At 42.3% G+C, this 14,116-nt stretch overlaps 1 protein-coding gene across 5 annotated transcripts in view; it reads right to left on the bottom strand.

The window, feature by feature from the left end:
• Nucleotides 1-14,116, bottom strand: part of MYOM2 (myomesin 2) — a 140,751-nt gene that overhangs the window by 104,482 nt on the left and 22,153 nt on the right. For all 5 annotated transcript variants that reach the window (XM_075126455.1, XM_075126454.1, XM_075126453.1 and 2 more), the window contains exons 7-9: nt 6,190-6,278; nt 4,402-4,452; nt 3,946-4,110 (exon numbers count right to left, since the gene is read on the bottom strand). In XM_075126455.1, the coding sequence (XP_074982556.1) occupies nt 3,946-4,110; nt 4,402-4,452; nt 6,190-6,278 (305 nt within the window). The remainder of the gene's footprint in view (nt 1-3,945; nt 4,111-4,401; nt 4,453-6,189; nt 6,279-14,116) is intronic.

The raw sequence follows: 14,116 nt of genomic DNA, 5'->3' as shown, positions 1-14,116 counted from the left end.
AGCAAAGTGATCACAATGAAGTTCAAGGCTGAGTGCTCAGCTCCTCTGAAAATCAGGCCACTTACTTAGGTGCCTGAATGTGGATATGGGTTCCTTTTTTTAGGCATTCAAGTTTGAAAATATAGGGGCTTCAGTGACTTCCCAAGCAAGGCCAGAAAGGGAGTCAGCTTTGGAGCCTAGAATAGGACTCAGGAGTTCTGTCTGTCTAGGCAGTTATGTGGTCTGCTATGACCATAATATCTGAGTTCCAGGCTCTCCGTTCTGTTCTCAAACTACTAGAATGTGCCTCTTTCTCCATGTACTATATGCTATCAATTCCTCGAGAATCTGCTAGAGAATGAGTCTGGAAGCGCCAGGGATCTTGACTCACTCAAGGTACCCTGAAAACTCAGAACTCTGCCATGTGTTAATTAGGCCAAACATTCCCTAAAAGTTGCAGCTTGTTTCTATTTAAATCATATATGCACTGATAGAAATTACTGTGTTTCGGGTTTTTCCCTCACATTAATTTCCCATGTTACATATTATGTTATGTTAAAACATCAGCCAAATTCTGCACTCACTCACTTTTGCGTAAATCTGATGTAACTCCTTGAACCTCCATGGAGTTCTTCGGATACCCGTACAAATGAGTAAAGAATCTGACCCTACATCTTTATAATGCATTTATTACTTTAGAATTTTTTTTAAAAAAATCTGCAACCAGACAAAATCATATCCAAACTGGACTTAGATGTACAATCTTCAATAATAATTTCATTTCAGTTTCTTTAGCATCTTAACTGGTTTAAACTAAGGTAGGAATTTTATATGTACTGCTTATAGTGTCAGAACCTTGAAACCATTTCAGAGGATTTGATTCAATAGATTTACATATCTCCTAGAGTTTAGTGACTAACAACTACTCGGAAGTTTATTAATTTTGAATAAACACAACATTCTCATGTGTATAATTAATATAAGTAAACCACAGAGAGCCATCTCGTGTCTTTAGTTGTATATCATTTGCATAATAAAATCAGTAAACGTTTAAGAAAAATAGAAATTATTTTAGTACCAAACCAGAATTAAATATAAATTGTCTGAAATAATAAATGTTAGTCCAAGATTTGAGTTCAAGGCCAGAGTCCCTCTGAAACTAGAGCACTTTAAAAGACAGTCATCATGTTAGTTCCATTATTAACCTTCTTGCCCCCAAAAATTTATGCAGTGGGTCTCCTGTCACTGCCACAATTTGAAGCATATACAGGTGTTCACTACAATAATATAATAATCACATTAATCCCTGCTATTCTTCGGGGAAATCTCTGCCACATAAGCTTCCCCATGATGTCAGTGTGATACGCATGTGCGCAGGTCAGTTTTTACCGCTAGTGTTCAAGAGAACAATACCGTTTTATTTTTCATTAAATCATTTGGATATTGGACTGAAATCCTAGCCTCATTCAAGTCAATGGCAAGACACCTATTGACTTCAGTGGGGCCAGGATTTCACCCCCAATCTTCACCTCAGTGAGGATATTCTCATCCCAGTGCTTGAGGAAGTTACACCAACCGTACAAATCTTCACGTATCTTAATGAGAATATGTTGGTGTCCTTAGGGACTAAACCTACAGGCCCAAATCTTGAAGTCCTTTTCCACTTTTCATAATCCAAGGAAAATTCCCATTGAACTAAAAATTGAGTACAATTGGACATCTGTTGGATACCTGCAATTCCGTTTAGCTTCAGTGGCAACTGCTATATATTTCAGCACCTTTCTGGATTGGGCCCAGTCAGAGTTTTGCCTGACTAACAACAATGTGAAAACTGATGGCTGAAACGAGCTCCCAGTGGGAGCAGGTTCAGCACCCAGAATACAGGCATCAGGGTTTGGCTCACAGTGAATAAAACTGTAGTTATTGTTTATTATTTGTATTGTGGTAGCACCTAGGAGCTCCAGTCTTGGACCAGGACCCCTTGTGCTAAGCATTGACAAACCCAGAACAAAAAAGCAGTCCCTGCCCCAAAGGATCAGACAAGAATAGATATATACGTAGCATAGATCTGAAATTAAAAAGTGGCATTTCCAGCCAAAATCCATTCCTGCTTTATGTAAACAAATAGTCTTGTATTTTTCCTATCTATCTTGTTTGCCCCATTGTTGTTTGTCACTTTCACACATACACCTTGGTGATGGTGAGTATTTCCATCAGACTGGCAGGGGCACAATTCCAGCAACAGTTGTGTGGGAATCCTCCCTCCAAAATGTGGGCACTTCAGAGAGAGGCTGCCCCAAGTGATCGTGACAAATGATCCATATTCTCACTACATCTCACTACATCCAAGATGTCCTCTTCAGAGTCCTGCTTGAGGGTATCTAGGTACGTTGGCAAGAGAAATCTCTAGTGACCCCTCCTAACAGCCAATGAACATATTTGTATTAGTTACTTTTATGTTTTATGAATGATTTACTTACAAATAAATATCCTCCCCTTCCTCCTCCCTCCCAAAAAATACCTAAAATTACACTAATAGGTATAAATTAAAGAGTGTTCCTGTAGGTTTCTAACACACAGCCACCCAAAGAATTTCAGCCTGGAGTGCCCAATGGGAATTCTTGGCTACTGAAGTGACAGTACAGTAATACAAAACATTTGAATGCCTTTGTGGTTATGTTTCTCTGAGCACATGGGGCTGTTGTTCCACAAATGTCCTTCTCCAATAACCAGGTTTCTTCTATGTACTTACATGACTCCATCACTATAGTATGTAATCACCTCCCAAGTATTTAAAAATAGAAATAACAATAAAATCATTCTGTGTCTCTTCCTTCCTAGCTTGTAGGAGAAATGGAATTATTATTTCACAGGTATATTTGTTTGCTTATAACGTTTGTTTGGGTGGATGAGAGGCTGTTTTCTGTGTCCACATGTATGTCAAGAGTTTAGCGGGAAGAAGTCCGATTAACTATGACAGCAGATAAATCCTCCACCCAACATCCCCACATTTTAATGCAGATGAAAGCAACAGAATGGAGTTAGGAGGAGGGGGCCATCAAGAGACCAATGATATTCTGGGTGAGGGGGGGGGCTTATTAGGGCCTTTGTAAATCTCCACACTTCTGAAACAATTAATATGATAGATGCCTCTGTCAAATGATGTGTGGTTGGCACTACCTACAGGCACAGTAGAACCTCAGAGTTACGAACACCAGAGTTACGAACTGACTGGTCAACCACACACCTCATTTGGAACCAGAAGTACGCAATCAGGCAGCAGAGACAAAAAGAAAAAAGCAAACGCTGTATAGTACACTACTGTACTAAATGTAAACTATTAAAAAAATAAAGGGAAAGTTTAAATAAAGATTTGACAAGGTAAGGAAACTGGTTCTGTGCTTGTTTCATTTAAATTAAGATGGTTAAAAGCAGCATTTTTCTTCTGCATAGTAAAGTTTGAGAGCTATATTAAGTCAATGTTCAGTGGTAAACTTTGAAAGAACAACCATAATGTTTTCTTCAGAGTTACGAACAACCTCCATTCCCGAGGTGTTCGTGACTCTGAGGTTCTACTGTACCTATGCAAATCCTCAGGAGATGAATCTGTGTCTCGACAGTTGACACTAAGTTCAGATTCCTTCAAGCTGCCCGGTTAGCTTCTCCATAACACTCTGTGTCCCTTACCTAGTTATTTTGGCATCTACTTCTTACTCTTCAAACATGGTCATTTTGGACAACACTCACTCCAGAAGAGTTGGACTATGAAGGAAAATATCTCTCATCTGAGATAATGACAGGAGGTAAAAGGAGATATATTGGGAACTGTGTTACAATCAATCTTTTTTCTCTTAGGAAGGTGAATTCTAAGCCTACATACAGACTTGAGGGAGAGAATCCACACCTGAACAATTAAAACTCAGTTACATAGAGGCATGTACATTATCTCAGTGCAAATCCACTTACCATCTCTGTACCATTCAGCGCGAGGTCGAAGCCTTGTCAGATCTGGAGTGATCAGCAGAGCACATTTGAGGGTAACTGTTTCACCTTCCATCCCAAACGTGACACCAAACTTCTCCAAAAACTGAACATCAATATGGGTGAAGCAAACTTCTGATGGCAGGGGCACTGCACACAGAGAAATCAGGAGACTATTGAGCACTAGTACATGATACTTGGCACTAAAGGATTATTGTCCAGATAAAAGCAGTAGATTGAATCCAAAGCTGATACATACTGCTGGTCAATACTTGTAGCTGGAAAGTTAAAAGCATATGGACATCTTACATTGTGACATCTTAAGCAAAGCCAGAGGCAATATTTATTATTCTGAGCTGAAAAAATATTCCTCGGGCTCCTGACAATGATAAGATTGCATAACGTGTCTACATTTTCTCACAAACAGGAAAACATACTTACAATTGATGGGTAATATCCCAGCAGGGTATGGCTCTTCATCCCCTCTGAACCCTGTAAAACAAGGACAGTTAAGATCCAACCCAAACGAGTGTGATATTTATTTCTTATTTGTAGCAGTATTGTAGCCATGCTGGTACCAGCATATGAAAGAGACAAGGTAGGTTAGGTAATATCTTTTATTAGACCAACTTCTGTCGGTGGAAGGCACAAGCTTTCAAGATTCAGACAGCACTTTTCTTCAGTTCTGGAGAAAATAACCAGAGTGTCTGAACTCAATAAAAGGTAGAACAGATTACTGAGTGTAAGGGGACTGTTGACCTCTTACTAACATTCAGTGGCGGTGTTTTGGTTGGCTAGCTCCCAGTACTAAAAGGGGAAAGGTCTATGGGAAACCAGGACCCTGAGACGGATGGTCCCCAGGAACAATGGGGAGAGGCCAATGTTCTCAGGTCAGCCTGAATGACAGGGCGGGCAGGCTAATCAGAGGGTCAGGAGGCAAAGGAGGTCCCGTTCTCCGTGTGAGCTGGATTTGCCTGGGTCAGACGGAGTGGGGCCGAGCTAAGGAGAAAGCAGGGGCCCAAGCTAAGCTGGGGAGCAGAGCTGTGCCAGATCCAGAGGGACCAGAAAAGCAGCCCACGAAGCAGGTCAGTGCTGGGAGCAGAGTCACAGAAGCAGCCTGCAGAGCAGACCTGTCCTGGGAGCAGAACTGCAGCAACCAGAGGCAGAGGGGCCAGAGAAGCAGCCCAGGGAGCTGGAGGCAGAGCAGCAGCAGCAGTGCTGAGACAGAGTGGTGCAGCTGTGGCTGGAGCAGTCTGGAGCTGGGTGCGGTGAGCAGCTGGGGAAAGCGAGGGGGACCCTGGGCAGCAGGCCCAGCACAGGGAGACGCCTCAGCCAAGAGGCTCTGCAGGCCAGGCTTGGATCGTAACCCCAACAGGGTGGGGGCGACACTGGGAAGAAGGGTCCTACCACTTAGAGCCTGAGAGCGTGTGGCCACCACCAGAGCAAGCGTCCAACCCACGGCATCCCTGCAGCACAGCCAGGGCCTGAGAAGAAGGCCTAGGACTTACAAGGAACAGACTGTGAACTGCCCTGACATTCCAGAGACACTGTTTGTGATGTTCCCTGCCACAGAGCAGGTTGATGTGTTTCCTTTAACCTTTCCCATTTTTCCTTATTCTTTTTAAAATTAATTGTTGATTAAATAACTTGCATTTCCTTTAACTTGTATATAATGGTCAGTGGGTCAGAGAAGTGCCAAGTGCAGAGAAAGTACCCCGGAGTGGGGACACCCTAGCTCCTGTCCTAGGTGACCACAGCAGGGTTGGGGGTCGAGCCCCCCAGGAATCCTGGGCCCAGCCTTGTTGGGATTACGAGGCCTCTGCCAGACAGGAGAGTGGAAGGGGAGTCCTCAAGGGCAGGGAGGCCACTGGGTAAAAGAAGTGGGAGTGAGGACTCAGATCCTTTCACTAGCCCACTTCACCGGGGTAGTGCAGAAGCCAGGAAAGTTCCCCACAATAGCGGGACTATTCCCCCGCTTACATGAGCATAAGGGTTTCACGCATAACGTGGACAATCAAGGGTTGGCAGGCAGTAGTGTGTGCTACAAAATGTTGTAGCAAGCCATAAAAACAGTGTCTCTATTAAGTCCGTGGTTTTTAGTGTCTAGCAGAGTTAAGAATGTTTGTCCCCAGGCTCATCTTTTGAGGGTGCTATGCAGGTTTCCTTTGAGGATGAGGACTGATTTTTTTATTATATTTATTCCAGGTTTAATTGCTATATAGGACTTACTCCTCACAACCACAGCAGCATTGGTTGACACCTGCCCATGGATATTTGTTGCAACTGCTGTATAGGTAGCAGTATCATCAAAATTAGCTCTGTGGGGAAAAGAGGAAAATAAAGTACTGTTAATATAAACAAAATTCATAAGTAAAGATCATAGAATCATAGAATACTAGGGTTGGAAGAGACCTCAGGAGGTCATCTAGTCCAACCCCCTGTTCAAAGCAGGACCAACACCAACTAAATCATCTCAGCTGGGGATTTGTCAAGCTGGGCCTTAAAAACCTTTAAGGATGGAGATTCCACCACCTCCCTAGGTAACCCATTCCAGTGCTTCACCACCTTCCTAGTGAAATGGTGTTTCCTAATATCCAACCTACACCTCCCCTACTGCAATTTGAGACCACTGCTTCTTGTTCTGTCATCTGCCACCACTGAGAACGGCCGAGCTCCATCCTCTTTGAAACCCCCCTTCAGGTAATTGAAGGCTGCTATTAAATCCCCCCTCACGCTTCTCTTCTGCAGACTAAATAACCCCATTTCCCTCAGCCTCTCCTCGTAAGTCATGTGTTCCAGTCCCCTAATCATTTTTGTTGCCCTCTGCTGGACTCTCTCCAATTTGTCCACATCCCTTCTGTAGTGGAGGGACCAAAACTGGATGCAATACTCCAGGTGTGGCCTCACCAGTGCCGAATAGAGGGGAATAATCACTTTCCTTGATCTGCTGGCAATGCTCCTACTAATACAGCCCAATATGCCATGGACCTTCTTGGCAACAAGGGCACACTGGTGACTCATATCCAGCTTCTTGTTCACTGTAATCCCCAGGTCCTTTTCTGCATTTGTTTGACCTTGTGCTTGTTTGTTTGAACAGTGTGACTGTTTGACTGTGTGCTTGTTTTTTTCTGCAGAACATTTGTTTGGCCCCGTGCTTGTTTGTTCAGATAGTGTGACTGTTTGATCATGTGCTTGTTTGTTCTAATAGTGTGACTGTTTTACCGTGTGGGTGTTTGATTGAAAAGTGTGAATTGGGAGTGCTTTGTTCCAGGTGGGCCTTGAGTGGTTGATTGGAGGAAAGGCTTTGAGCCAGACCACCTGCTTCAAGCCAGCAGCCTTATAAAAAGGCAGTCAGTTGTGAACGAATAAGCAGCAAACCGAGGTCAGGCAAACAGAGGGAGTTTGCCTGGGGGGGAGTTCGCAGAGTGTTTCTGCCTTTCAGGCTCCTGTGAATAGTACATACAACACCTGAGGAGCCTCTTAGAAGGAAGACATGGATAGTGAGCGATCAGCTGTTGTGACCTGCACAGAATGTGCCATGTTTGTCTTTCTCCCAGAGGACAGAAGCGACTTCGTATGTACAAAGTGCAAGCTGGTCTGTATATTGGAAGAGAAGGTTAGAGGACTAGAGAACCAGGTATCAACCCTCCGTTACATCAGAGAAAATCAAGATTTTCTGGATAGAAGTCAGTGTTTGGTTCTGGAAGCAAAACATGCCAAAGAATCAGAGTATGCAGTACAGAACGGGGAAGAGTATTGGCAGCTGGTGACCTCCAGAAGAAAGAGGAGAACCTATGTACTCCCAATGCAGATAGAGGGGCGAAACTGTTTTGAGGCTCTCTCCACAGGTACTACTGTGGAGAAGGATTTGGAAGAGCCCTCTGAGGGAAGGTATCAGAAAGAAACCTCATCAACCAGAAGGCATGAGATGCATTGTCCTAGGGATTCCATGGTTCCATGACCACCACTCCAAGCTCTGTTGAAGAATTGCCACTTTTAGGTCTGTTATTGAGTGACAAGTGACACTGAAGTGTTGTCCGACTGGTTTTTGAATGTTATAATTCCTGATGTCAGATTTGTGTCCATTTATTCTTTTGCATAGAGACTGTCCGGTTTGACCAATGTACATGGCAGAGGGGCATTTCTGGCACATGATGGCATATATCACATTGCAGGAAATTGCAAGCAGTTTCTTTTCCCTTTGTACCACTCAGGCAACACATAGGTAACAGAGCAGTCCAGGGAATCTGGCCTAATATTGCTATAGACAAATGGGTTTGACCTGATATATTTTTATTTAAGAAAAGAAGTTGATTAAGGACCAACCAACTTTATTTTTTAAAGGATCCTTAGTGCAGCAGCAGAGGGTCCAATGGTGGAATAACTCACTCTTCAGAGCCTTCTTTGGTGTGGAACTGGCAACATGTTTGCATATCTGTTCGTGTTAAGATTCCAGTGCAAACTTCCACATCCAAGGACAATGGGCCTGATTCTTTTTACACCGAGTTCAAACAGGAGTAACTCCCCTGGAGTTACACTGATGTAAAGTTGTGGTACGGGAAAAGAGAATAGCTCTTTGTATTTTGGTTGCGTAAAAATAAATTTTATGTAAATATACATGACACGTGAGTAGGTTCATGATCTGAGGACTTTGTGCAATTTAAGAGACGCTCTCTCCATTTATTGGAGACCATGACTTTTAAGAAGCAACCCTGCACATGCCTGCATTCACTTTCATCTCAGAAGAATAATTTGGCATCATCCTGGAAACTCTCAGATGAAATGGATAAAAATATGGCTACAAGATGATGGACACCAAGTGTGAAAGAACAGAACAAACTGAAAAAAGTTTGATGCAAAATACCCAAAAGGATTGCAGATTTTGTGGCATACAGCATGGGTGTTGCTCACATAGCAGGCATGTCACACACTTGCTTTTGAGCCTTGTCATATACTCTGGACTGTGACATGCCACAAAGTGGAACAACCCATCCCGCTTATTTTCAGAAAATTTGCCTTTTCGTGAGAGTAAACATGACCAGATGATGGGTCGAGCAATGGAATTACATCACTATAAATGTACAGGGCTCACAGCACCCCCTAAAGGCAGATCTTCAGCCATGCATTTTACAAAACAAAGTGGAATAATACAGAGTATATTTTACAATTAATTATCAAAGACACAACAACAACCCCGAGACTGGCTTGTGTTACCACAAAAGCCCAGGATAGTGCCCTAAAAACATGACAGCGCTGTAGGGTTACGGTGAAATATTGTATGCTGGGAAAACAAATTAAGCAAATTTTAACTCACAATAGATGCTTTTTTAATACACGCTCAAAATATAAACCAATAATTGTTCACAAATATATCTAAAGTTTAACTGATCCTTTGCTATGGTATCTGGTCTCACGAAACTTTGGACATTAATTCTTAGCTTGTTAATATGATATTTCTGTACTTAGACTTTATAAGAAACACAGGAAAAAATATAATATAAAATTATCAGTATAAAATAACATTAACAGTGTGATGCAAAATGTCAAAAGCAAGGAAAACCTGCAGTAAGTTTTCCACTCTCTTCTTAACCCACTCAATAATGCCTAAGCATTGAAACATACATGGGATATAGGATTCACACTCTTTTCACAACCCACCGCCACAATGCCTTGGTATAATGAAACAAGCAAAGAATGAACTGAGAGCTTTAATCTTAGATTTCTTTGCTTTCATTATTATTTAAACATTTTTACTTGACTTAGTACTGATAACGGGAGGATCAAATAATAATATATCAAAAGGATAACTTTTAACCAAATACCACTTTAAAAATAGTGGATTCGTCATCTTTACTCAGCATTTGCTTTCATACCTATTAGTGCAGAGGTTCTCAAATTTCACTGCACGGAGACTCCCTTCTGACAACAAAAATTACGACACAACCCCAGGAGGGGGAACTGAAGCCTGAGCTCACCGAGCCCTGTTGTCCTGGGTCGGGGGGAGGGGGGGCAAAGCCCGAGTCCTGCTGCACCAAGCAGGCGTGGGGGCAAAGCTGAAGCCTGTAACCTGAGCCCCACCACCCAGGGCTGAAGCCCTCAAGCTTCGGCCCTAGGCAGTGGGGTTTGGGCTTTGACCCCGGGTCCCAGCAAGTCTAAACCAGCCCTGGCAACACCATGAAAATGGGGTCCCAACCCACTTTGGGGTCCCAACCCACAGTTTGAGAACCGCTGTATTAGTGGGATGTATTTGATTACTGGTAACCAGTTAATAAACATTGCTAGTTATCAAAATTACACAGTATTCAGAACCATGATTTATTTAGTTACCACCATATGGCATGCAAGTAATCAGGAAACTGTAGAAATGTCTTTTTTAAACTGATGTAGGGCCCCATCCTGTCTTCCTTTGCCACTCAAACCTTTGTTTGACTCAAATCAGAATGCAAGAAATGCAGGATTGTTTCCATGAAATAAGAAAGCACAGTGAGATGTTCGATTAATTTGTCAAACAAATATATAAACGTACTGTCTCAAATTCTGCTCTCGGTTACACATGTGCAACCCCCAGTTGATTGGCTTATTCTGTTATAAGTGATAAGAATTTGGCCCATAGTAGTTTCTCCTGTTTGTGAAAGTCTTTCACACAACAAAAGGACAGAAAAAACATTTATAAAAATAGCATAATGTGATTTAAAATCAGTAGTATTGGTAGGGAATTTGGGTGGGTGAAGTATTTTTACTAATAATAATTAGAGCTGGGCAAAAAAAATTGTAAAAATCATTTTTTCCATTGGTTCCACCAAAACAACTCTCAAATTCAAGTCAATTTTGGCAAACTGTGTCAGTCAAACACAAAAAAATTAAGAAATGTCAAACTGGTTCATTTAGGATTTCTGACACAAGTCATTTCAACTTCTTGTTTGTAAAGATGATTTATTTTGGAATTTCACTCAATTTTATTTTAAAATACACTTTATAAAGGTAAACAACCTTGGCAAATAAACATTTAGGGTCAAAGAAAATGTTTTGCTTGACCCCAAAACAAAAATTTTCAACTTTTTCATTATGCCTGAAAAATTGAACAGGGCTTATTTTAGATAGATCTAAACTGCTTTTTGGTTTGGTTTGTTTTTTTCCTATTCAGCAGTTCAGCCACTGATCCAAAAAGCTGGTTATTCACTAGCTCTACGAATCATTCAATTTTTTAAACTGGTTAGATTTCAAGCTGACAAATTTCCATTAGATTAGAATAAATCTACACTTATAGCTGGGGGTGCAACTCTCGGCTCAAGGATACATACCCATGTGAGCTGTGATTGAGCGAGCCCACAACAATTACAGTGTAGCCACGGCTACACAAGCGGTGGAAGGGGCTAGCCACCCCGAGTACGATCCTGTCCAAGACAGTAGGGATGTACCTCAGGTGACTAGCCCCACCTACTGCTCGCCCTGCCAAAGCTACGCTCTATTTTTAGTATGATCGCTCAGAGCTACAGTGGGTAAGTCTCCTTGAGCCAGAATTTACACTTCCAGTTCAAAGTGTAGACATACCCCCAGAGGAGGGAAGCTATTTGAGCTTATATGTACATACAGGTTTCTTCAGTTGTATGTAAACATGCAAAAGACATATTTATATTAATATAAATATGAGTGGTTTGTGACACAATCCGGCTTCTGTGCAATTTGTAACTTGAAGATAAGGTCTACACATTTGCTAGAGACTACTACTTTGAAATTTGACAGTTGACCTTTTCCAGCTATGTCTCTCTAATCTAGTTCTGCCTCATATGCGTTACACCAGTTTAGGATACGTCTACACTGCAAGTGAAGATGTGATTGCAACTCAGCTAGGTATAACTGTGCTAGCTTTAATCTGGTTAGCATGGCTAAAACTATGGCAGTGAAGACACAGTGGCATGGACTTCAGCATGGACTGTACATGCCTGTCCATGATATTGAATACATACACGCATTCCCTAGCCTGTGCCAAAGCCTATACTGCCACGTCTTCACTGCTATTTTCAGCCGGGCTAGTAGATTAAAGCTAAGGCAGATATGCTTATTCCAGCTGCAATCACACAGCTGAATGCAGTGCAGAGAGACCTTTGAATGTCTTTAGATTCAGTGGGCCAAAATCAAGGTAATGTGTAACGTGGTCAGTGGGTGTAAGTTACATATCATGTTGGTTTAACTTGTACTTTGAGGGAGGCCAGAAAAAGGTGCAGATTACAGCAGCTCCTAATGATTTGCCTTTGAATAAGGCCCTAAGATTCAATATCAGTGAGCAAACTATCAATTTTATTGAATGCATCTATTCTGGTTGGACATCTGAACAAAACTAAATTTCCTAAATGATAGTCCGAGGTATACGGGATCTTGTGTAAAAATTATGGTGGATTCTTGGTGTCTACAGAGGCTGGGGAGTGGTTTCTTCATCAGTTATCCTAATATTCTGGTCAAGAATGTGTTTCCTAAACTTTGAAAAGGTCAGATGAAATGCGTACAGTTTATCTTCAATAGCATGAGATGGGAATGCAGAATTAGGTCTGTCCCAAGATAATGATAGTTTGTGTGAAGGTAAAACTGCCCTGAATCTTTATCATGTTCTTGAGTGTTAATATTTGCACTGGGACCTTTACACTGGCAGATACGTACATTTAAAATGCACATGTTCATCCGTCTGGCTAGCATAGATTGCACCACAGGAGTGCAGAGTGAAATAACATTTTTGCCTGAATTGGCATTCATTTCAACCCATGTCAAAAACAGAATGGAGACTGTAGTAACCACGCATTTGGTTAAAGACACGCACTTTCGGTATGAATTCAGTTGTCTGGAGTCTCTCCTATGCTGAGGACCTTTTCCATTGCCTGGGCATAAAAGGCTGTAGATGATCCCCAGGGGATACCCTCTGGTAGAGATGGTCAAAGTTTTGCTAACTTTCAAAATGTGGACAATGGAGATGGGAGGGCCCAAAAAATTTTTCCTGACTCCCCCCCACACACGCACACAAACACACACGCTTTATTTTAATCAGCTCTTCCTCTAGTATGGAGCTGGGGAAACGGATGGTTCTCCAGTCAGCGCAGACCCAGCGTAAGATTTTGACACCTGCTTCCTAGTATAGGTGGCACGGCAGGAGTGGCTGAGGGTCGGAGGGGCCATAGCTGGGGGGCACAGTGTTTCAGTTTTGCTGTCCTAGTAGAACAGCTTTATCCATGCTCCTAGTTTAGGAGCCATGTCAGTGCTGTGCTGGGGGAGGGTGTGAGAAGGGGTGGGGCTGGAGTGCATAACAGCCCCTATGGTGTCCCCTCTATAGCCTCCTCCACTAACTGCCTCCCTCATGAAGGAAGATTTTTGTCAGAAACGCTACCAAATTGAACTCATGAAGTTTCATAGTCCTTCTGTCCTTCTTTCACTGCAAGAGTAGCCACAACACATGGTCCTTGGTCAGTCATTTTGTCTTTTACCTCACTCCATATTTCTTAGCTCTTGCAGCTCAGCTTGTATGTGCTAGGATGGGAACTCCTAGGATGGGCCATTTCCAGCAGTTAACAGGAACGTCCAAGGAGCAGTGAGGGGTGGGGGAAATAAACATGGGGAAATAGTTTTACTTTGTGTAATGACACATCCGCTCCCAGTCTCTATTCAAGCCTAAGTTAATTGTATCCAGTTTGCAAATTAATTCCATTCCAATTCAGCAGTCTCTCGTTGGAGCCTGTTTTTGAAGTCTTTTTGTTCTAATATTGCAACCTGTAGGTCTGAAATCGAGTGACCAGAGAGACTGAAGTGTTCTCCTACTGGTTTATGAATGTTATAATTCTTGACATCTGATTTGTGTCCATTTATTCTTTTACGTAAATTGACCAATGGAAGCCACTATGGATGTAGAAGCCCTCTACACCAACATTCCACACAAAGATGGACTACAAGCCGTCAGGAACAGTATCCCCGATAATGTCACGGCAAACCTGGTCGCTGAACTTTGTGACTTTATCCTCATCCATAACTATTTCACATTTGAGGACAATGTATACCTTCAAATCAGCGGCACTGCTATGGGTACCCACATGGCACCACAGTATGCCAACATTTTTATGGCTGACTTAGAACAACGCTTCCTCAGCTCTCGTCCCCTAATGCCCCTACTCTACTT

This window comes from Caretta caretta, chromosome 3 (genome assembly GCF_965140235.1).
Source record: "Caretta caretta isolate rCarCar2 chromosome 3, rCarCar1.hap1, whole genome shotgun sequence".
NCBI lineage: Eukaryota > Metazoa > Chordata > Testudines > Cheloniidae > Caretta > Caretta caretta.
Note: the sequence above shows the minus strand (reverse complement) of the source record. Positions and strands in the feature narration are given on the sequence as shown.